The sequence below is a fragment of the Chironomus tepperi genome, unplaced genomic scaffold (genome assembly GCF_022539635.2).
Source record: "Chironomus tepperi strain 1889 unplaced genomic scaffold, CSIRO-AGI_Ctep_v1 contig_309, whole genome shotgun sequence".
In the NCBI taxonomy this organism is placed as follows: domain Eukaryota; kingdom Metazoa; phylum Arthropoda; class Insecta; order Diptera; family Chironomidae; genus Chironomus; species Chironomus tepperi.
Window position 1 is genome coordinate 872177 of NW_027226431.1, and position 25979 is coordinate 898155.

The 25979-nt window shown below is 31.3% G+C and overlaps 1 protein-coding gene across 1 annotated transcript; it reads right to left on the bottom strand.

Moving 5' to 3' along the window:
* Positions 1-607: 607 nt before the first annotated feature.
* On the bottom strand, positions 608-23175 carry LOC139092858 (uncharacterized). Its single transcript, XM_070643412.1, has 3 exons — positions 22598-23175; positions 1643-1891; positions 608-1564 (listed from the first exon to the last, which is right to left on the bottom strand). The coding sequence occupies exons 1-3, from the start codon at positions 22727-22729 to the stop codon at positions 1067-1069; spliced, it is 879 nt and encodes a 292-aa protein (XP_070499513.1). The 5' UTR covers positions 22730-23175; the 3' UTR covers positions 608-1066.
* Between the last annotated feature and the right edge of the window lie 2804 nt (positions 23176-25979).

Here is a 25979-nt window from a genome sequence, read left to right on the forward strand (position 1 = left end):
GCGGTTTTGGTGAATATTTGAGATTTTAAGAATGGACTTCGAAATTTTGACATTTTAGAACTGATGTGGAACAAGTTTCGAATTTTAAGAGTTCAATTTCTATGTTTTACAACAAATTCCGAATTTTAAGAGTTTAATTTCGAATCTTTAGAACAAATTTCGAATTTTAACAGTTTAATTTTAAATTTTTAGAACAAATTTTGAATTTTAAGAGTTTAACTTTGAGTTTTAGAACTAAGTTCGAACTTTTAGAACTAATTTTTTAAAATCAAATTTCGAATTTTCAGTACAAATTCGTTTAAATAATTCAAATGCTCTTCAACTCCCAATCTCAATTCTTCCCTAACTTAACAATCCTCGACACTTGCATTTTTCAGCCAGCATAAGAAGCACAAAAACAACCTTTTTGATGACAAATGTTTGAGTTTCTGAAAAATGGCAAATAAAAAAAAAATCGTAAATGATTTATGAATGTGCAATATTTTTTGCTTGCTTTTATTCTTGTTTTCAAATATTTTCTATGTCTACTCATAATATACAATAGGTTTAATATACACGAAACAAAAAAAAATTAAAATTAAATTAACAATAAATATCAAGGGGACAAAACTTTTTCTCAATTCTGTGAACTTTTGAACCTGAGAATTAGAAATTATGTTTTTTGTGCCACATGTGTACCCAGCAAAAAGTCAAGAATTCATTGAGTTCTTCCTAAGGGTGCTCATGATTTGGCAACAAAAAAAAGTCATGAAATTGCAGCTGTGATTAAAAATAATCTCAACTAAAAAGTTTTGTCTCTTTGATCAAAGATTTGGTTCTTCTTTTAGTAACAAAAAGTTTCAGTCTAGTTTTACAAAAATTTCACGTTTCATCTACAGTTTCACGGCCATGCAACATTGCATAGGAGTCAACAAAAAGTTTTAAATCCAGCTTCTTAGTTTGCTGTCTGAAGATTTTTAATGACTAAAAGAAAATTCTTCTTGACTTTATTTTTTTGGCAGAAACTTTAAATTAAATTTGGAACTAACGAGAGGTAGATGGACATGCTCATTTACTACGACTTAATTTACTCTAAATCAGTAAAGATAATATTCAAGTCGTCTAATGAACTAAAATCATCATTATGCTTATGTACTAAATTGCTAGTCTCTCGATGCACCATCAATGTCACTGGTAACTGTTCTGACATTACAGAATGGTGTGTAACAAGTGATGCAACTGTTGGAAAGAACTTTGATTCGCCTTTTATTCTATATCCTTTTTTTGATTGCAATATGAGATAATGGTTGACTTTGGACGATGACTTTGATGGCACACGAAGTGATAGAATAAAGTTTGAGGATTTTTGTGAACTTTTGTGAATTATAAATGATCCAGGACTTTGATGCTTCAGCATTTCTAGTGAAAACTTTCCAAGTAATCCACTTTGGTACCAGCTGTTACTCGTCAAATCTTCTGCTTCAATTTCAATTGGTTTGATTGCTGTCTTTACCGATTCTGAACATGATTTGCCAAATATTTCATAAATACCCGATGCTACATATTCATCATGATCTCCTGACTTCTGTGATAATGAGAAAAAAAGAAATAAATCGTTAGTGGAAATGTTACTTAATGAACATAATTAAAAAAAGTTCCTTACTTCCTCTCCTTCATTCAAGTCATGTAACCGTTCATGCTGTGTTGAAACTTTACTCAGGAACTTATTCAAGCACTTGTACAGACTCTTCTGATTCTTGTTTTGCTTATTATTTTGTTGCTCTCTTAACTTTTTAATGATTTTTTTCTCTGTTGCGACACTTGCTGCATCTTCAACTGTCACTTCTTTTACTTTTGATTCCTCGTAATGCTGTTGTTGGCTCTTCATGATGATGAGTTTTTTGCAAGTGTTCTGTAAAGAAAAAAATGTTGAAATAAAATTAATATTTTGAGTATTTTTTGAGGAAATTGAATTTTGCTTGAGTTTATGGATGTTTTATGGTTGTTATGCAACTGTTATTGGCTGGTTTAACTAGAGATTTACTGAATAAATTAATAAATTTATATTTCTTTGAATTTGCTCTGAAATTTTGTAAACAATGAAAAAAGTGCGGGAAATTTCAAAATTTAACGGCCGTTTTAAATCAAAATGCATACTCTGACCTAAAATTCAAACTTGAATGAAATTCATGAATAATGGAATTTTTCTTCTGTTCTTCTGTTAAATCTATTGAAAAATTACATTTTCCAGACTTCATTACTCTCAAATATCTCCAACATACTTCCACAAATAAAATAATAGAATTTTATGCATTTTTTTCTCTTAAAAATATTTCATTCTTGTGGAAGTTTTTGAAATATGGAATGAAGGAAAAGAACTTTTTTGTTGGCATAAGGAGGAATGAATGAATGAATATCTCTTGAATAATAGGTCTGTTTGAAAAAAAGATGAAAAAAATAATTTCTTTATTATGTAAAAACGACTCAATACTAAGAATGGGGGAAGGATTGGTGCATTCTTAAGATGAATACTCTTCAATGAGCTATAAACGATCCGAAACACACATTTTTTTATTCACCGCAATAGAATTCTTTTCTCATAATTTTTTTTTATTATCTCTATTGAGATTCCCATAGATATATACATCCATAAAGTCATGTGCAATGACACAATGTGCTGTATAAATTAAACGTTTGTCACAGATGAATGGAATGAGAAATAAGACAAGAAATATAGATAAAACATTCTGTCGAAATGTGGGAGGGTCGAAAATTCATCGAAAAACCAAACTTATTTGAATTCAATCTTGGATAGTGCATTTCTTGTTCTTGTTCTACCAGCAACATAATTTGTTTCTTATTTGTGGCTATGCTGTACGGTACAAAACCACATTAAGACAAATGAGTATGATGTTAGGAAGAATTATGTACACACATTACTTAGATGTTAGAGAATGTTTGGAACTAAAATATTCTTAATCCACAATGTTTATTATTACATATTTTGGTCATTGCCCATTTTTATTATTCCAACTAATTTTCCCTAATACTCCCTTCATTTACGCACATGCTCGTATATTCCATGAAATTGATTGTGATACATTTTGATTCAAATTGAAGGTTGTTATACGTAATGTAAGTTCATTATTCTAGAGCATTCATAGTTATTACTATGGATTACAATCAAAGTGCCTTTCATCAAAGCCTTTTATGTGATGTTACAACATTAATATGGATTTAAGTGTCTATCATGATGTGCAACAAGGGAATATCTTCTTTTGTAGCATTTTTGAGATATTATGTAAGCCTACTTTGGTATTTTTGAAAATATTCAATAAGTGATTGGAAAATATTTCAAAAATTTAGCCGTTAAAAAGTATCAACAATAGAGTATCATGTAGAACTTCAAAAGGAACCATTAATGTCATGTTCAAACAATACTACTCCATCCAGAAAATCATCATTGTAAAGCCAATAAATATTCTGGACAATCATTTTCCATAGAAACATTTCCTTTCATAATTCCCCATATTCAATTTCAATCATCAACATGACATCATCATCTTCTACCTCTTTTCAACAGCGAGAGTGTAGATGGAAAGTGATTCTATATGAGCCACCCGTCAATAGCATTCTTCGATATTCAATGGATATCCAAAACATTTTGTAAAAGGGTGTTAAATCTTTTTATCATTTTTTTTATATGTGTGTACCTTAAAAACCCATAAATGACGAGATACTTTTTTCTTAAAAGATGTTTTCAAGGCAATAGGAATTTTTGAGTAGATGTAAGAAGCGCAAAAGACATTAGAAGGTCTAAAATAATTTTTGAAATAAAATTGTCAAAAAATGTTAAAAATTTGAAAATTAACGGTCAAAAATTATTTAAATTGTAACGGGTTGAAGATTTTGGAAATGAAACTGTCAGAAAAAACCATAACGGCTGAAATTTTTTCAAATTTTACCGGTCAATTGATTTTTGAGTTAAAACTGTCAAAAAGTATCAAAAAATTTTCAAATTGTAACGGTTCAACGATTTTTGAAATGAAAAAAAACGCTAAAAATTTAAAATTTAACGGTCAAAAAGCTAAGAATTGACCATTAAATCTCACAAACCACAATTCCACATATGACAATAAGTCAAAATACAATTCCAACCTTCATTCTCAATTCAAAACCCAAGTTTTAAAGAATAGAAGAAGAAGGAATGAAAAGAGGAATTTTTATGGTATTTTTCTCAATGTTGTACCATATCGTCATCATAATAAATTATTTTGATGTATTATGGAATCACACACAATTCCAAAAAAAGAATGAAATCTTAACTCACAATTTAATTCATTCTGGATAACGCGCAGCATTCTATGTTCCCAAAAAAAAAGATTACAAAATAAGCATGTTTTGGATGGGGAACATTAGGATGTCTTTAATGGCTTTTGTGTTATGTTGTCAGTGATATTGCTTGGTAATGTTTTAGATCTTGTAACCAATTCGATGAATCATCATGAATGTTCAGTTCTATAGCTAGGCAACCCCAAACATTCTATACAAAAATCCATTATGACTTTCCTTCGTTAAACTCTCTCGTAGCTCTAATAAATTGCGCGATAACATCAATGCAAGTAATGCATTTACTTTCTTTATTTAGGGTGATCAAGCTACATAAGAACACATTTGGGGAGAGAGTCTATGTCTAGTCTATGAATCACACACAGAAAAATGTTTATTGTTGTTGTTACACAAAATTAATTTAACATGTTTTATAGCGATTAGAACGTGATGTTCTTTCCCTTTTTCAGTTCTTATCTCACTTTTAAAATAAAATTAAAAGAAATTCATTCGCTTGCATCACTTAATTCAGTGGTGGGCAACCTTAATGTCGTGGCTCGTCTTGTCTCGGTAATGTCTCAGTCCCGTCACAGTCCCGTCTCAGTCCCGTCACAGTCCCATCTCAGTCCCGTCATAGTCCCGTCTCAGTTCCGACTCGGTTCCGACTCAGTTCCGTCTCGGTTCCGACTCAGTCCCGTCTCGGTTCCGACTCAGTCCCGTCTCGGTTCCGACTCAGTTCCGACTCAGTCCCGTCTCAGTTACATATCGGTTTCGACTCAGTTTCGTCTCGGTTCCGTCTCGGTTCCGACTCAGTTCCGTCTCTGTACCGTCTCAGTTCCGTCTCAGTCCCATCTCAATCCCGTCTCAGTCTCGAAAATCTTCAAGACCAGAAAATCGGGAAAGCATAGTATGAAGCTGTACCGCAGAAACCAAAAGGTTGTCCACCCCTGACATAACCTTTCTTAAGTTAAAAGTTCGTTGCGTACGTAATAAAAGAGGGATAATTTTCTATAAATTAGTCCCTCGAGGAATGGCATTTAGATAAAGAGTTTTATATTCATTTCTGACCTATAGCGTGTGGAGTGGCAATAAACAAATTTTGGTAATATTTCGTCTAGAACATAACAGATTAGCTATCAAAAACTGTAGGCGACCAACGTCTATAGGCTGTAATTTATGAGCATCTTCAGGATGAATGAAGGGGTCAGTGTCACGTCACCAAACGTAAATGTGCATTTTCATCACAAACACTAAAGTTTAATTCTCTTAACACTTCTTGTTTTGGTGCTGTGGACACATTTTCAAAAAAATCCTTTTTATTTGAGTTGGTCACATGAATATAAAATAAGCTTGGAAGACAGTAAGGCAAGCTTGTTTGTTGAATAAATTAAATGAGAGAAAATCTCAACAAAACTCGTGTACATTTTCATGTCTTTCAACAAATTTTTTTATTGTTTCAAGTTGTTCCTTCTCATTCCATATACAAAAAAATGTCCCATGAGATGAAGTTCGTGTGGTCAAAATGTTGAATATGCTTGACATAAAATGATAAATTTATGTAACAGAGACATTTATGGAGACAAACATATTTGTTTATATCTTCCTGTTGACCTACATTGACCATCATCTCATATTCATGACTGCTGACATCTTTGCATCTTTGTGGGGGAGCCTCATAAGGAGGAAAATGGAAATCTTTTTATTTGTCTTATGCATATTGAAGCAGTAAGGAAGGCAATGGTTTTATTTTGTCTATTAAGTCGGTGTTTATGAATTTTTGACGGTTAAGATTGAATTTTCAAATTTTTTGACGGTTTTTCTGAGTTTTCTAGACTAAATGACCGTTAATTTTGAATTTTTTGACGGTTATTTTTAAATTTTCAAAATTTTTTGAAGGTTTTTTGCAAATTTTAAAATTTGTTGACCGTTATTTTTGATTTTTCAAAATTTTTGGAAAGTTATTTTTGAATTTTTTTGACAATTTTCAAATAAAATTTGACAGTTATTTTTCAAATTTTTTTCAACCGTTATCTTTCAAACCTAATTCAGCCAATTTTGCGCTTCAGTCACCCAAAACTGACCAACTTCCTACCAATTCCTCCTCATGTCACTGCAGAATATTTTTTTATGAACATGAGAAGCTTAGTTTCAGTTTGTACAAATGTTCATGTCTTGTCTCGTAAAATCCCTCAGTACTTATGCAGACTCTCAACACTTGAATGGGTAATCATAAAGCAGGCAAAAGAAAATTTGCTTCAATGCTTCCAAATTAGAATATAATTACGGTTCAATGATCGTTGTGAATGAAAAGTCTTCTCATCACCGCTACTTCCATTCATCCTATTCATGTTAATCGCATGATTTCTCAAGGATTTTCAATATTTTTTGTGCTGTATTCAATATGAGATAATATATTATAATACTATTGTGCTTGTGACTACTTTAATCCTCCTTCTTACTTCTTCTTACTTCATCTCTTTTGATGGAATTGCGACAATAGATTTGCGATTATCTTCATTGTTATTCCTGCTTTTTTGAAGGACCTCTTTTTGAATATGCGGCAAATTTCTTATTCTGTTCCATTCAGGTGAGGAATTAGTTCGTGCTGAATCTGCTATTGTTCGATATTCTTTTTGGATAATTATATTCCTTACATTTGCATTCGTTATCATTTTTCCGACAGATTTAGGTGCTCTTGAATGTTATGACTGAATGAAAATTTATAATTAGTAATCACATCTGACATTTGCTGACTAAATATTCCCTGAAGGATGCTTTTAATCCAATTAAAAATATTTTTGCATCTAGCAACATGTTAAATCAGTTCTGTATTTTCATGGTAAAAATATCAAATTTAATTAACAAAACCAAAAATGTTTTTTTGTTAAGCGGATCTACGCAACATATGCTCATTTATGTTTACGACATAATTCTATGTATATTTTGCCACGAGCTATGAAAATCCGTAATGATTATTATCAATAATGCCGGAAAAATTCATTGCTGATGTAAAAAATTTTTGTTGTATTTATTTAACGATGCCGATTATGCTGAGTAAATAAAATGCTGATGCCACATAAAAATTATATTTTTTTTACCTACATTTTTTTTTGTATATTCATCCTGAAATACATCTCTTCAGGAAATGAAGCAAAGGAAAAATAATTGAAATGTCTCAACTTTCAATGACTTAGCAACATCACGTAAATATTCAAAAATATTATTATTATCCCCAGGGGTGGTCGATTGTTGATGGTTATGGATTTTGAACTTTAAATTCAAAGTTTTTGAAAATTAACGGTTGAATTGTCAAATTTTTGAATTTTACTAACACAAATAAGAGTTCATTTGAGTTAAAATTGACAATTATTCATTAATTAAGGCTTTATAACATGTCAAGAAGCTTCATTTGTCAGCAAAAAAGTGGCACAAGTTAAACTTTCTTCCAATAATTGGCAAATTCTTTAAATTTCCATGTAAATCTTCAATTTTTTCATTTGAACAATTGCATTAGTGTTAGTAATATCTTAAATTCAAAGATTTTCAAATTTTCCGTTTGACACTTAATTGTGCTGTTCAATTTGACTAGAAACCACCCTGGATTATTATAATGATGATGGTGTAGACTTGAGGATTGAGAATATAAAAATAATAATGATCTTGTTACACTTTACGTGCTTTCCTGATGTGAGGTCGAATTCAAATTTCCATCGTCTTCTTTCATGTCCAACGACTTGTTGAAATGTCCAAAGACATTCTTATTTCTAATGAATAAGTAGAAAGTTTCATTTTACATCACAGGCACAAAAAAGTGAATTTATGATTTTTAAGTCCTCCTATTGCTTTCTTCGTACGAGACATACTTCAAAAAAAGGCCATTCCGCTTAGGTGAGGAAGAAATTTGTCGCACAAAACGTATTAAATGACCTGCTGTGTGTCCCACATGATGTCATAAATGAAAGAACAACCGACAAACAGTGTCATTGTATAAATTGAATTTTTAAGGCATTTATTCATCATACTTTACTGAATTGGGGGAGGTGAATAAATTTTTATTATGCAAATAAATACCGGCAACGACTTTTTTATGTATTGTGGCGTAGCTTCAAATGAAAATCAATAATGAAAAATGTTTAAAAATAAAACAGAGTTGCAAATCAGGCACCTGTGAAAGGCAAAAACCGTACAATTTCTTGATAATTTGTATGGTTTTGGAAGAAAAAGTAAAAACCGTACAATTTCTTGATAATTTGTATGGATTTGTAAGAAAACCATACAAATTATCAAGAATTTGTATGGTTTTTGCCTGTTTTCCAACTCTGAAATGAAATTTTTCATTTTTTAAATGACATTTTTGATGAACCAAAATTGATTTTCATATTTTTTTTACATTTTGCATTCATTGAATCTGAACATATTTCCACAAAATTGCACTTGTTAAATTCACCAACATGCTGGTTACGATTCAGTCTCGCAATCGAATGTTTTACATTGACAATAAATGTTTTTTTTATTTCAATATCGTGGAAAAAAAAATTGTAATTAAATTTTTACAACATTTGAGCAGTCAACTCATGTGGAATCGACAGATAATTGAATTGATTTTTATGAAAATTATTAAATATTTTTTTTTTTTGCATATCGCAGTCGCCCACCCACTTAGACTCCATCACATATATGTGAATATATACGCATTACGTGCGCGGTAAGTAAATTGGATTTACAATATTTAATTTACCGCAATCCGATATACAATATATTATGTTTCAGGCACTCGAAAAGCCAAGCCGGTTCCATTCATCCCTCACTTTTTCGCATTTCATTGATGATGAAAAATTAGAGAAATTTAAGAAGGAATAGAAAAAAAACTTTTGTAATTGGGTCAAATTGTATCTAATTACATAGAAATGAAGAAAGTTTTTTCGGTCCTGCCGCTTACTTTTTCCAATATCAAGAGTCTTAAATTTCAATTAAGAATATTCTTCTTCTTTTTTTCTGGTCTACGACCTTTTGTAAGAATGTTCTTACACATTTTTTTGTTGTATTAAAAGTTTGTGATCAAGTCAAGCGAAAATGCATTTCGTGTTTTAATCCTTTGAAATTTATGGGTAAGATTTTGATTGGAGTTCCTTTAAGAGTTATGAAGGGGATTGAAATTAGGTCAAATTGTTTGTTTTGTAGCTTATTGCTGGGTATTAAAGAGTTGAAATTTGATTATTTTGTTGCTATTTTTTGAAGCAAATATTTTTTCCACTTCGAGTTTTAAATTGCAAATTTTAAGCTTAATTCAATCTTAATTCATCTTGTAACTATCGAAATTGATAGAAAAACATGGCAAACGTAAGTTGATTGCAGTAAAATACTTGAATTTAGAGTTTAAAATGATAAATTTTGAAAATTCTTTAAATTTTTTCATTGTTTACGTTTTTTGTTTACTTTTTTTCGAGTTAAATTAGCCAAAAATCATCAAACTGTCTATCAACTTGATAGTTCTGTTGAATTCCTAACTCAATCTATTCCAACGATTGACTCATTATCCCCTACTTATTAAATTAATTGATGTTTCAAACTAAATATTGAATTTCAAAGTTTGTAGAGGAACTAACTTCTTTATTTGTTTCATCAAAGTAAAATTAGATATAGAATATCATGTTTAATTGAGGAATTACAAACTCATATATAAGAAATAAATCAATAATAAATGAAAATATATTTTAATTGAATTCAATTATCAAAGAAAATTAATTTCAAAGGAATTAATAAAATGAGAAACTTTTTCATCCTGCTAACTGAACTATAAGTTACTGATAATCATTCCTATTTAATTAAATGAGAATTTTTAACTGAAAAAACGAGGAAATTATTTTCATATTAACGCAACACGCTAAGGCAGTGGTGGTCAACCTTTTATTTTTCGAGGCACACCTTGGTGGTAAGGCTCGATCGAAACCATACAAGTTATATGGTTCTAAGCATTTCCAATAATTCCACATTAGTGTACCGCGGCACATAGGTTGCCCACCACTGTACTAAGGTAATTTACCTCCTTAATTTAGTGTTTTTTTCTTTTTTTGTTGAAATGCTTACTTCAATGAGCATCAATTAAATGTTGAGGGATGTTGGGTTGATATGAATAGAATCTTTGTTAATTGAAAGCATTAATTAAGTAAATGGAATCCTCATTTCATCTGATAAGACTCTACTCTCCATCCAACATTCATTGATGTATCCAATCCTATTCATCCAAGGATGGCAAGGAAAATTAATTAGCAAATGGATTTATATTTTTCTATTTGTCTGCATCCTCAATCTCTAGATGAATAGATGAAAACTAATAATTTTATGTTGAGGATTCATTTTGTGGCTGTGACTCGCATGGGAAAGAAATAAACCGCAAAGTTAAGGAATTATTGTAATGAGAAAATAAAAAGGGACAATCAAAATAGATATCAAGGCACAGAAAACATTGTAATTGCCATTTACAAGACTTGTCTCGGCTTCTTCCAACAACAATAGAAATGGAAGTGGAATTAAAGAATTATTATTATTTATGTCTCTGCTGAACCTTACGCACCCTTTTGAAGATCTTCAGCTATAATTACACAGGGAACTTGTAAGATGATATAAAAATTTAATCTCATGTTTTATGATCGTCTTATTAAAAATTTTTGAGTCTATAAAATTTATATACAGTCAGTATTTTTTGAATGTTTTCATTCCTTAGCAATAATTCATAATTTTTTTTTGTTCGTTCTTTGCTTCTTCTTTAAATGAAATTACTATAAATAAAGAAGATTAAATTGAAAGTTGGGTATGGAAAGGGTTTTGAGCGCATTTGAAGGCTTATAGGAACTGGTTTTTAAGGTTAGACAGTAGCAGATCTTAACATGCAAATTTTACCACAGAAATACCACTACAGTATTTAAAAGCGGTCTGTGTGCTTGTTAGAGAGACCCAAATAGACAAGGATCATGCTCATGAATATGGAAACAAAATTAGGTGAGCATGTTCAACGTCTGTTAGAGATAGCTTGAAGTCGATTCGGATTTTGTATGAAAAAATTGATTTGGCCCGACTTTTGATTCGACTTTGAGTTCAGGATGTATAGAAATACTAGGATACTCTTAACGAATTTGTAGATTGGAATATTCTTCTACAAACTATTTTGACCTTCCTTTAAAAGATTACAGCTCTTAAGTTGCAAATTAGAGTTCAAAATTTGAATATTAACATTGATTATTGTCAATTTAATTATTTACAGGATTGATTCTCTATGATTCTTAACGAAGGTTACTCCAGAACAATGTTGTCTAATCTTCTTTGTGTTAAGGTAAAACCTAGTGGAAAGCCACAATCGATACCAGATGCACGACATAAGGTTTATACAGCAGCATACAGTTTGGATAACACTGAATCTCTAGAAACTGCAAACAACCGAAGAAATTCCACAAGGACCAATGATAATTTTAGTAAAAAAATATAATTTTTTTTCCAATTTTCCGTCTGATCTTAAGAACATTTTAACGATTTGCTACATAATCGATTAGACAGCTGCAAGATCCAGTGTTCATTAAAAGTCATCAGATAACAGCCTTCAAATCACAGAGCCAACCTCCGTCAAAAATTCTTAAAAAATTCACTAGTCATCACTAAGTAGTCCTTGAGTCAAAATAGACAGTTTTGTTGCACAAGCTGCATTCAGTCATAGATAAAAACAGTTCAAGATGCACGAAAACAAAGAAAGAAAGCATAGTCAATAATTTTACTTTATGATAGATATTATTGAGGATGAGTAATGGTGTAGAAAGAGAAAATAATCTATCTGGGGTGCTCAAGGCAACTACACAAGACTGTCATTAAAAGTCTAAGGATTGGAAACTGTAATTATAGTGCATGTATGGATAGATTTCATTGAAATTGAGCCACTTTGATTCCTTTTTTGTTGATATTGACTCAAGACTTTTGTCTATTAATTTATTCCATAGTTGCATTCCCTTGCTGCACACAAGAACTACATAAAGTAAATAATTTTGACTTTTTAATGCTTTCTACAATCATTTTTTATATTGTTGTGATGATGACTCTTCTCTTTCTCAACTAGGAACGTAAAAAAATCCCGCCCAAAAATCGTTTTATTTTATTTATCTCTTGCCACATCTCCTCAATGAGATATATACACATAAAGTCCCCCTTAAAATATGAAATATTATTAATCATAAAAATAGAAGAGATTTTTTTTTAATTTTTTTTTCTCACAGAATTTTTAAATAGAAAATGAGTTTGAAGCTGTGGAAATTACAATTATGGATAAAAATTTTTGCCCTTTAGGAAGATTTTTTATTTTTTTTTGGATGTTGTGTTGATGGTGAGGAGGGAAATTTAGCTAGGAGTCTTCAAACTTTTCAGGGGACTAATGTTTCAGCACAAGTAGGGTGTAGTTATGGAATAGATCTAACATTAAACCGTTCCAGTGGTGTGATTATGCATTGCTATTCAATTGTCATTCATGTTAGGTCGTCGTTGTTGGTTATGCAATCTGATTTCGGGAATGGTCGGTTGTAAACCTTACTATTCTTAGTCTCGGTGTGTTTAGCAGTATTAAGAGATACCACGAGATGGTATACACTTGACATTTGATCAGACTTTGGTGTAAGACTCCCTAACATGCAAAGATACCGCTTTTAGGGTCCGTGATGGTATTTCTTTATCATGAAAGCATGCTATTTACCAGTTAGGAACTTCAGTTTCTAAAATTCTCACATTGCTATACCCGCACAGGAGAAATTGTCACTAGATTGCGACAAACTCAATTATAACCTCAATGGTACAACCACACCAACATTGATATATTGTAGAGCAGGACTTGACTAGCTTTTTGCTTGGATTATCCTTAGACTCACAAACTCCTAGCCAAGGAGGGTAGTATTGTGACTATTCTAATTCGAGAGGTATTCTCGACATTACTGCATCTACACTAATGACGTATATTGTTAATAAAAAGAGCTTCAGGACATTCTTTATAAGATCCAGAAGGTTACCCTCCATCTCATAATCATCTACACCCATTAAAACCCCTCCAAAAAACTCCACCAAAATAATACATTATAATGAAAAATCAGACAAATTTCGCCCAAAAACGACACTGCCATTGTCTGACACAGAATAATATTGCCCATTTTTATATAAAATTGAAGAGCTCATCACAATAGCAACATTCTAATGGGATAATTAATTTTTTCCCTCTCTTTCCATCATTAATTTCATTTCATTTTCTCAAGAGCAGCAGCAAATTTGATTATTGCCATGTCGAGTAGAAAAAAATTTCATTTAATTTTTTTTAAGCATAAAAATTTGTTTTGTCTGACGTTGCGAAAACTGCTTCTGTGGAGCTCCCAAGATAATCTTTTACTGAGGGTATATTAATAAAAGAGGATCTTAAGGAGCTTAATCATCATCGTCTTTATCATTTTTAAGCTTACAGTTTAAAAAAGGATACAAAGTAATAATAATAACAGAATTGAAATTGTTTTTATTTCATTAAAAATTTGTTCATTCTTTATGTTAATCCTTTCTATCAGTTTGGGGAAACTTTCTTATTCTTTTTAGCGTGTTTTAGGCTGAGGAATGATTTTATTTTGTCGGACTGTCCAAAAACTGTCAAAATTGTTACAAAAATCGACATATTTGATCGTTATTTTACATTTTTGAATTTTAAAAGCGTTGCTTTACTTGGAAAATTCAAATATTTTGACCGTTACTTTTTCAAATGCTTTTTGACTGTTTTTTACTTTTTTGAATTTTGGAAGCGTTGCTTTATTTGAAATATTCAATATTCAAATATTTTTTTGACCGTTACTTGTTCAAACATTCATTTGACCGTTATTATTCAACCATTAATTCTTAACTAGCTTTTTAAAAGGAACAATATCTTATTTTGCAGAAGCAGAACACAAAGAAGAAATGAAAAATGATCAAGGATTTGCACAACGCATTTTTACAAATTGAAACGCACCATGAGCAATAATCGAAGCATACATTTTGAAGCATGTCTACCACCAAGGCGATGAGATAATGTTTTCTTTTTTTATGGCTGTAGATATCTGTTTAAAAAAATTTGTTTCACCGTTCCAACACATTAAGAGCGTGAAAAATATCTCACAATAAAAGATTTTCATGATGTTTGACATTCATCAACCTTCGGACCTTTTCTCTGTTGTGTATCTATTTCTTAAGAATCTTATTACCTGTGTGTGTCCTTTTTTGTCTGTTAAAAATATCCTCGTTAAAAATCATCTACATCTTCTATTTATTTCTTAGAGATGTAAAAAACACATAAAAAAGATTCCTTTTTTTGTGTTATGTATGGCAAGGAATAATTGTCAATACATTATGAATTTATGGCATGAACAATATTTCTTTTTGGGTCCCATTCCAACCTTTTTTTCTCAGTTTTCGTCTTGCACCCTCAAAAAATATGAGAATAGAATACATAGAAAATGAGATAAGCTGACATACACAATGGAAACCACTCGACATTGTTTCGATAATGTTTCTTCTTTTGAAAGGAGAAAGAGAATTATATTGCAAAATAATGAAATCCTTGAAAATCTAATTAAATTTCATAAAGAATATGCTATATACCTGGTTTCTCATTGCATGCAGGTAGGGGTTGTGAAGAGTTTTGTGCTAAAATGCAGATGGTCCCTTTTCCCTGACATTTTGCAATAGTTTTTTATTGTAGAAATAAAAATATTGACAAGTCATTTCATAGTTAATTGAATTATTTTATGGATTGGATGAAGTTGCATGATTTTGATTGCTTTTGACATGATTTATGTGAAATTAATACAATAACGGTCATTTTGAATTTAAATTAACTGAGTTGATTTTGCCCTTTTAAAGTCAATTTGCCTCTTTTGAAATCAATTTGCCCCTTTTGAAGTCAATTTGCCTCTTTTTGTCAATTTTCTGAAATTAATCAGATTTAAAAGTAAAAACAATAATATTTGTATTATTTCTTAATTGAATAGCTATTTAATTGATAAAACATTGTGACTGTAATCCTACCAGTGAGTATTAACACAAAAGAACAACTAATTCCAAGAAATTGTGAAAAATTCAAAAATTCCTGCAAAATTTCAAAAATTTCGTAGAAAATTAACAAACTAATTAAATATCTTGAAGATGACACAAGACCTCAAGGATCTATCGAATTTCAACCAGCATCATCTCATATTTTCTCAACTTCAAAAGCCAAGAATAAATGTGACGAATATTATAAGTGCATTTTCATAAAAATTCTCCTTTTATTCTGCAAAATTCAAAAGAAATTTTTAACAAATAAAAAGGACAAGATGAATAATCGTTAATTTATGGAGTGTCCTCTTTGCTTGTCCTGCTGTAGGATTCCCTTTTGTTGTTTATTTTTCTCTTAAAAGGCATTTTAATAATTTTTTTTTTTGGCATCTTTTAATGATCATCGGAATGGAACGGAATGCTCTATTGTGTATTGACTAACGAGAATCAGATGTATTTCAAAAGGACAAAGTACTCAAGAAAGAAGGACTCAAAAATAATAGAAGAAAGAATGTTTCGAAAAAAATTGTAAGCCAGCTGAATATTTCTACTCTTTTTTTAACTTTTGATGATGTTTTGTTTACTTAACAATAGAATATTTCTATTCAATTCCAACCATATTCAACTCAAATTTACAACAATAAGGTTGTCAAATGTTGACAATCCAAAAAATATATTTGTGAAAAGTTTCTTCATTAAATCGCATTTCATTTGCTATTTATTGACTTGCCAAAAAAAGAATCCATAAACTTAATCAATCCTACCTAGAAGTTCATTTAAAATTAATAATCTGTGGATCTACAACAAAAGGCATTTGGAATGTGTGAAGAAATGTCATTCAATATCACAAAAGGCAAAAAGTCTTCTTTATTTTCACAGTTTTATGACTGTTGATGATATTCTCAGTTTGCTACAACACCCATAGTACGTATGTACCCTTTTCTATAGAATGAATGTAATCCTTTTAAGATTGCTCACTTATTGAGCATCCGACAAATGATAATCTTGCATGAGGGATTTGTGAGAATGTGAAAAAAACAACAAAAACAAGGCAAACGATACAATACGAAGAACATATTCAGATAAAAGGATTACAGATGAGATGGAAATACAATCATAATGTTAATCCTGTATCTCTTGCTGTCATTTTCAAGGAAATGTTTATATTTATTTTTGTTTAGTTCCTTCATTGGATATATATGAGGAATGATTGTATGTAGTAATCAACATGAATCATGACAAATGTAATCTCCCACTGGGCTCACATTCTCAGCTTGAATGACGTCTTCCTTTACCATTTTGGATCTTCTTAAAAATTATTTCTTATACAACATATTTATTATAAATTCATGCATTCTAATGCAGGATAATGTCGGAGACGGTAACATGTTGTTGTCAAGAAGCTGGTATGACAAGCAGATTACCATGTTTCTCTTCCTTAACATTTTCATTTTACTTTTTCTAATTTCTCATTTGAATGAACAAATAAATATTGAATTAGGGGCTTACTTAAATTATCTAGCTTTATAGGCTGAGTTTTGCTGCCTTATAGATCTGTGGTGGGCAACCTTTATGTTTGTGGTAAGCCTTGACCAAAGATACACATGGCAGATGATTCCCTAGCAGACAAAAGACCCTTTTAGGTATACGGTTTTTCTGCATTTCATGGCATTTCCAACCTTTGGCTGCACACTAGTGTACCGCAGCACACACGTTCTCCACTCCTGCCATAGCCTGACTCTTTCATAGATTATATCTGCAGCATCATCAAACTTTCATTCAGTGCACATTCGAAAATTCACATGTCAATCTATATTCACCACGGAACCCCTATACCCAACAACTGCCAACAACATTCAGGAACAATAATACGTAATCTATTAAAATTCTAATGCCATGATGATTCAATTTCGATTGCATTGAAAGAGAAAATTTCTACAACCGCATATACACAAGAAAAAAATTTGGAGTTGATTGACATACCACAAACAATGCCAGTGGTTCCATTATTTATTTTGGTTGGTATGCATACAACTTCTATCTCACTACTTATTTCCGTCACGAATATTACTTCATAAACAGGAGGAAAATATTTTTTAATGCTACACAACATTGTGTGGATGAAAAATCAGATAAATACGATGGAAATACACCAGAGTACTAAACATGAAATGTGATATTGTATAAAAGTAAACAATGAACATGGATTTGCAATTTTCCAACCACCGTCAGCTTAGTTATTCATGTAGAAAAGTTTTTCATTCCATTTCCCCTCCATCTTAATTTCTCCCATGATGTCTTTATCTTTCCAGCAATAAGAACAACAACAATAAGTTTTCCTCAAAATAAAAAAGTTGTTATTTGCATATTGAGTTCCATACTTGTGTGTTTAAGTCACGGAGATGTTTGTTTTGGTAAAAAAGGGAATTTTTTTCACTGAATAATTTAAGTACCGCAAGTAAATGTTTGTCATAAAAATTTTATGCATTAATATGATAATTATTATCATGGTGATTAAAATTCTAAAGCTGTTGGATGTTGAAAAAGCATGGGAAATGTTTGTTTTAATTGAAATAGGAATTAGATTTTTATTTAGTGCTAGGGAATTAATTCCTCTAATTGTTGGTGGGGATAATTAAATGATCATCAAATTTTAGAACTGTTTAGAGCATAAAATTAAGGTTTTATGGCTTTAAATGCATTTTCTAGCTGTAAAATCTGTAGTAAAAATTTAACGGTCATTTAGAATTTGAATTTTTGTTGTTTCAGAGCGAATTCGTAGTTTTAGACCCTTTGGTCTTAAACGTGCGTGTTTTTTAAGTGTTTTCAATAAAATTAAATTGTTTCTAGTTAAAAATCGATTAAATACTGCATTTAAGTAAGTACACTCAAGCACATTTGGAACAAACTATCATAAGCAGTCGACAGAATCGTTAATTAATCAGAAAATGTGAATTATTTCATCTATATTCTTGCATTTTCAATTTATTTGAAATATTGCGAAACATATTGAAAAGAAACTCAAATTCAACATCCAGAAGCGATTCATAAGCTTCAACAATTGACCTAAAAAAAGAATTTAATGAATTTTCCCACAATTTCAAATATTTGCTGCAAAAATTCCATTAAATATTTTTTGCTGACAGGCTTTTCTATTCAACAAAAATTTTCCTCATTTTCCGCCAACATCCTTCAATAATGCTCATCATCAACATTCCCTCATTCATTATTATAATTTTAATAACTCAATTATGATGATCAGTAGGTATAAAAATAACATAGTAATCATATTTAGCAGAACTGACTATCGCGAAAAATAATAATAAAAATTAATGAATAATTCCGTCACTAATTAAATGTATCGATGACGATACCATCGATAAAAACAATGAGAATGAGGATAAACACACTAATTGTTATGTTAATTGAATTGAATTTCAATTAGGTTGAAAGAATGGAAGCGTTGTTGTTGCTCATGATGAGCTCACTAATAGTTTTGTTGATTTCATTATTGAGTTTATAGCTAATTTCATTAAAATTTCATCAACTCTTCTGCCTGCCAACTTGCTACACGGAAATCACTTCAGAGGATATAGACATGGGGTAAAAAAAAAGTTTGAATGACATTGCAGGAAAAGAAATAACATCGAAAATTCATTAAACAATTATAATCAAATTAAAGGCAAGAGAAATAAAATTTAGATGCTGAGCATCAAGGAAGTATCCTCATGGAAAGTCAAGGAATATATAATTGTAATTGAGTGGAGGATGGAAGGGATATTCAAATATTGACATTAACGAAAACGTCGAAAATCCATTAAAAAGTGAGCGGCAATAGCTAGTAAGTGGGGAAGCTAATAACTGCTGCTATTTTGGAATTCCATTAAATTATTATACTGCAACATACAAAAAAATCGTCGCTCAATGCACATTTTGTGGAACGAATGGATGAAAAAAGTTCAATTTTTTATGAATTTTCCACCACACTGTGTGTTCTATGTGCCATATAGGAATGAATGGATGAAGCAAAAAAAAAAATATGTCACAAATTCACATTATTATTATTGTTATTATTTCCCCATTGCAAGTGAAGCTGTAAAAATCACTAAGTGGTTCTTAAGTGCTTTTCCACTTGGTATTTTTCTCATTCATTCTACTGTTGCTGGAATTGATACTCATGAGATAGATAGAGTTGATATAGCTTCGTCTCTAAAAAAATTATATATATGGATCTGCGTCGTACATCAAAGAGCAAACTCAATGATAATGGATAAATTGTAGCTATTCCATACGTTATATGAGAAAGTAATAAGGCCATCCACAATAACATTTCTATTAAAATTCTTTTATAATTGAAAGACTTCAAGTGCCTCTTCTTATATTTTTTTCATTCTGTGAGGCACTCTGAAATATGTCGCACAAAGCAAGCGACCGAGCATGTATTTGAGTATGGATTTATGTGGCGCATTTGTTTGATGATGGATATACTTCACTGGATTATGGATTTTTTCATAGAATTTTGCTGTTTTGAAGGATTTCATGGATGTCAATGAACATTTCGATGCCGAGAAGCTTCCCACGTCACGGGTAATTGAAGGCTCAATTTTAAAGCCTCATCAGCATCTTCATTACACTTCACACCCAAACGACACTAATGATAAGGCTCAGAAAATGTGACAATGATTGATGGCTAATTAATCGATTCACGCAGTTATTTAGCAGAAGTAACATCCCAAATTGCTATAAAGTCATTACATCATAAACAAGAAAAATTGCTCACTACAAAAAAGCCACTTAATTACACTCAATGATTCCCTTTCACAGAATTGTTTTCTTCCTCTCCACTTGAGAAGAACGAGAAGAAAATTAAGTCATAAAAAATAATTTGATTGAACCATTGGAAGTGCTCGCTGTGAGAGTCAATTGAATTTCACAGCTCAACGATCGTTTGTCGTTTGTTGCGAGGAACATTTTTAAAAAACAGAAAATGTTAAGTTCCCCCTTTGATGATGAAACAGCAATAATGTTACATAAAAAATGAACATAAGAACATTTTCTCAAGTTATCAAATTACTTTCATAATGCTTTGTCGCTTTTAACATCCAAAAAAATTAAAATGAAACACATTAAAGGAATTCATATACTTATGGTTTTAATTCCATACCGAGCAACACAGGTGAAGGAGGCTTCGGTAAGGAGTTTTAAAGGTTCCGCTAATCCTCTTTCCTTAATACCAAATGAAAGTCGTCTCATTTTGGCGGCCATATGGTTGCCTTTAAATGAATGCCCGAGCGACACAAATGAAGAAGGCTTCGACACGGAGTTTGGCTTGGAAGGCAGCCATATGGCCACCAAACGAAGGAATTGGAGCCTTTAACACCCCGTGACGGAACCTTCTTCATTTGTGTCTCTTGGGCTCCGTTACCTTCGTTTGGCAACCTTTAAAACTCCATGTCAAAGCCTACTTCACATGCGTCGTTTGGACTTCCATTTAAAGGCAACATATGACCAAACGAAGGCTGTGGAGCATTTAAAACTCCATAGCGGGAACTTCCTCACTTGTGTCACTCGGGCATGTATGAATGTCAAGATATGATAGAAAACATATGTTGTGCATAACAAAAAATTTTTAATTTTTCTACCCAATTAATTTTGATTTATGGAAAATGAACACCGAGCACGAAAGGGGAGGCGAAAAACAAAAAAGTTGTCAGTTATGGCCAGATGAATAGGCTTTTAATTAAAAAACGCGACCTCAACGCTGTACTCATTGCAAACGTTAATAATTTTATGACTAAATGTCAACCTAATGTTGCAATTGGGGCGTGGAAACTTGAAATGACTTTTTTTTCTTCTCGGAAATTTTTGATGACTTTTACTTCGTCGGAAATTTTGTTTTAAGATTTATTTTAAAATTCAGTGGAATCAAGAGGCTCAATTGCAGTAGCCTATGCTGCATTATAATGAAGATTATATCAAGAATTATAAATTTAATATTTCAAGTCCTCGAATAAAATTTATTTTATCAACTTCCTACAGATCTTTTACAAATGTGAGATGCAGGAGAATGAAATTTTTTTTAAATCCAACAAAATTCTCAAGTGTCATTCAAGATTATGCTCCTTCAACATTGAAAATAAAAGTATAATTCATTATGCTTCGAATAATTCTTCTTTCTTTCATTTAAATATTGACTTTTTAAGAAGGAAGCTTGAGATTTATGATTAAATTTAGTGGCTATGTTGGCTCGTGCTTTGAATTGTTTTGAGGAGTTTTGCTTTAGAGAAATTGGAATTTTGATGTTTTATTGTAGGAATTGACGATATTTGATTACTAATCACAGTAGTCATATCGTTCTAAAATGTTGGTTTTTAGGCAAGATCAAAGGCAAACCCTAAGACCGGAGCTCGATGTCAACTCGATTTTATATAGAGTCAACTTGTCATTTCAATACAAAATCAGAATCGAGTTTGAGTTCTGCCTAAGACAATCTTGAAGGTTGTTTGAAATCGACTTTCCAAGAAATTGAATTCTGTAGAAAACTGATTCGAGATTGTGGAATTTAGTCAATAATTAATGATCAGTTTCACATATTTGAGTCAAATCTTTACTGAAGAGATCTGTCTTTAAGTCATCGACTGTACGAGGAGCTTGCCTAGCTTTAACAATTTATCAATCAACAACAATCGTGAATTGCATCTTCAGATAAGCTTTGTAGAAATCCTTGCTCTAAATGTACAATTGAAGGTAGTTATATTAGCGGAGTGAAGTCTCTTCTAAGATCATCCATCGCAGTGCATATTCGTATTGGCGAAGTCCTAGAACCGACGTCTTTACGAAAATATGATTCACATACTGTCAAAACGATTGAACTATTTAACTCAAATTAACCATTTGCCTCGCATTGACAGATTCACCTAGTCATACCAAGTAGCTACACACCCACCCACACCTAAATTATTCCCGCCATCAAGAGAACCTCTAATCTCTTCAATACAAAAAGTACACAGTGAGTAAAAACGAGAAGCGAACTTCATTAATGATTAATTCCCCAACTTCATTCATCTTTCAAGTGCTTCTCATATTTTTTTAATATTTTTTTCTTTTTCATCTCTCATTTCAATAGAAAAATGAATAATGTGGCAGTTGCATTGTCAACCCAATCATCCATAAGACGATTATGGAAATAGAATAAAGAAAAATAAATTCTTACCTTAAGATTCTTTCTCAATTGAAAGCATGAATTATAATCCCCATCATCAATGACTGTCTCATCCTTGACATTTTCATTAGCTAGCTTCTCGTATCTCCACAATCGTTGGAATCGACTCATTTTTGTTGACATTGTGAATAAAATATTATTTTTTTTTTTCAAAAGATAAGCACGAATAAATTTTAAAACACAAAGAAATTCACTTAAGGAAGAGTTCCTTCCGTAATAATTAACTTTTAATTACAGCTCGAGGGCTTAAACACTTTATAAAATATTAAAGATCCAGCACTTTATATTCTGTATTTCCATTAATTTTTAATTAATCACACAAATGTCGACCAGGTTACTGCGATAAGAATCTTAAACTTTCTTTTCTGGTGATATAAGACACACGGTTGAGTATGGAGATGGAATTTTATCAGAACTGACAAATCAAAGTAATTCTGTTGGATCCCTTGGAGGCTGTTACTGATGACAAACAAAATTAACAACACTAAACTGAGATTTTATCACTTTTATTTCACGTCTGAACCACTTGTTAGACTTTACACGACTGATGTGATCCTTTGGCTTAACAATAACAATTTTTGCTCTTTTATGTCCTTTTTTTCGATCTTTTTTTTCTATGCGATGCACATGAATATAATATTCTAGCTGCACACAACAACGACCCTTCTCTGTTGATGTTTTATAATGAACTGAATGAGTAGTTCTTTAAACAATTTTTCAGCCTCTTCTTCTTCTTCTTTTTTATGCTTTCATTCCTCATTCGCATGTTTATTTTGTTCATCATACACAACCAGACCCTTCTATTTCTCTTTTTGAGACGATGAGTAAACGACGTTGAATCTCTCGTACCTTAAGCATAGCATTGCTACATTATTACATATAAAGATAAATGTGTGGATATATAATGCAACTTTAACACATGTTTAAGGAATTTTAGATTGATGAGTGTGTTTCGAGTTGCCTGATTAAATTGTTTTGATATGAATGGGAAAGTACGGCCGTGACTAATGATCCAGATCATTCAATTGTTTTATTTTTCATTTGTTATACATTAATGTGAAATGCCTGTGATAACGTCTTTACATAAATTAAATGAATTTTGAGAATCAATGTCTTTTTTGGGTCCTTTTTGTTGTAATTTATGGAGGATCTGGAAGCTCTTTCTGCTATTTTATTATTGGCAATTTATTTTTCATGGAATTGACACTCTCATGAATATTTTGGAGATACTTCATGTAAATTAATGTACGATATGTGAATTAAAATGGAGAAAATAAATTCAATTACAATGAATTGAAGGATATCTAGACCTTTTGGGGTATGAAAGACGCTTTGGGATTAAGTTGTGTAAATTACAACTTCTGAGCGTAATGTAATTTCAACATTAATGACCCGAAAATTTTTGTACTTAGGAAAAGTTTTTAGAATTATGCTTAATGGATACTGTTGGGACGGGGGTGTGGATGATGATGATTTGAGAATTTGTGGATGGTTTGAGGAAGGTGAAGGTTGTGTGTTGAAGGCAATTGACATCTAGTGTTGTTTAGAACTGAACTGTCTTTAGCTTGGTAGTTTCGACTAAATATCGCATGCTTTTACAACAGCATTGCCGTGATGTGTCGTTCTGACTATTGTAAGTCAGTCAATTTAAATAGTAAGGAATAACAACAGACCAGATGTGTTATTCATTGTTATCCGTTATTCTTGACTTAACCGACTCTATAGATGTTAATAGGGGCTTAGTCAGGGTGTTCTTGCATCTCTGCACAGTTGCAAGACCCAGGGTATATCAATGTAATGTATCTAGCCACAATTTGTGTGTCGCGAATACATAAACCGAGTTGGAATGACTAGAACAGCGAAAAAGCGTCAGAATTCAACTAGGTAGAGTAAGTCTAAACGGGAATCGAACCCGGGTCGTAAAAGTATTAAGCCGAGACTCTAAACACTACGCCACTGCTGCTTTTTCGCTACAATAGTCAACGCTAGCTTACAAACTTGTAGACAAAACAGCCATAAAAGCACTATTCGAGCCATAGACTATAATTAACATTAAAAATTCCATAATATCTTCATCACTAACACTTCCATTCAAAAATATTTTATGATCATCAAACAAATGTCTTTTCTCACTTCCCTTATCTCGTAAATTAGATCCACCTAATGACTGATTCATACAGCTAGGTGACGAAAATAACTTTCATCATATTTTTCTCCAACACCTTCAGTTATCATCATCATTATCAACAGCTTTAATACAGTCATGTAACCTTTATCAAAAATTAACAGAAAAAAAACACTCTCAACTCTCCACACACATGAGCTTGCCTACCTTCATACTTAATATACATACGGACGTGTATTGAGAAAAGATAGATGGACATAAAAAGGTGCTCCATTAATGCTCAAATTCAGAGACATTTATTTCTTTATCTATTCATTGCATGAAAACAAGGAACAACGTTAACCCTCATCATTTTATTGTGTATAGTAATGTTCACATTATCTGTTTGGTACATCCTTGAATTTTTCGTGTTCCTTTGTTTTAGCATTTACGTATGAAAAATTATCCTTCTTAAAAAATAACAGAATTCCAACAAAACTAATGTTGATGTAGGCATTTTTGACATGAAACGCATTATTAAAGGCTTATTAGGTCTGTACCAAAATTGTTAAGGATATCCAGTATGACTTTTTGTAAAATAACGGTCAAAAAGATTTTGAAATTTAGTAGGAAAAATAACGTTCAAAAAATGCTTGAAAAATAACGGTCAAAAAACATTTAAAAAATAACGTTCAAAAAATATTTGAAAAATAACGATCAAAAATTTTTTGAAAAATAACGATCAAAAATTATTTGAAAAATAACGATCAAAAATTATTTGAAAAATAACGATCAAAAATTATTTGAAAAATAACGGTCAAAAATTATTTAAAAAATAACGGTCAATTTTCTGAGAATCAAAAGATCAGCAAACAGACAGACAATTTTTAGTTTGCAGCATGACTATCTTTTGGTCCAAAGCATTAAAAACTTGAGTTACACATGTTAAGTATAAGAAGTAAGAAAACGAAATCGAATGAATAGCTAAGGACCTTTTCTTAACAGGCCATGACAAGGCAATTTATTGCATTGATGAGGATCATGCTCGTGTGTACTTGCCAAAAAAAAGAAGAAAAGTCAATAATCATTTTTTATGGCATCTCATAGTGAGAGAAGAATCATAAAATTTTATTACACAGTTTAAAGCTGGATGAATGACACAAATTATATGCAGACGTGGAGTTCATTAGAAAATTTTAAGTATACCTTTTTTTTCACTGGAAGTAAATGAAAAATGTCATTCATCCCATGTTGCAATTCTTTGTTTAT

Excerpts from the sequence above, each read along its gene's own strand:
- LOC139092858 (XM_070643412.1), bottom strand. The coding sequence starts at position 22,729 with ATGTCAACAAAAATGAGTCGATTCCAACGATTGTGGAGATACGAGAAG. Across the intron at positions 1,892-22,597 it reads AATTGAGAAAGAATCTTAAG|AACACTTGCAAAAAACTCAT; the intron begins GTAAGAATTTAT and ends TTTTCTTTACAG. Across the intron at positions 1,565-1,642 it reads ACTTGAATGAAGGAGAGGAA|AAGTCAGGAGATCATGATGA; the intron begins GTAAGGAACTTT and ends TCATTATCACAG.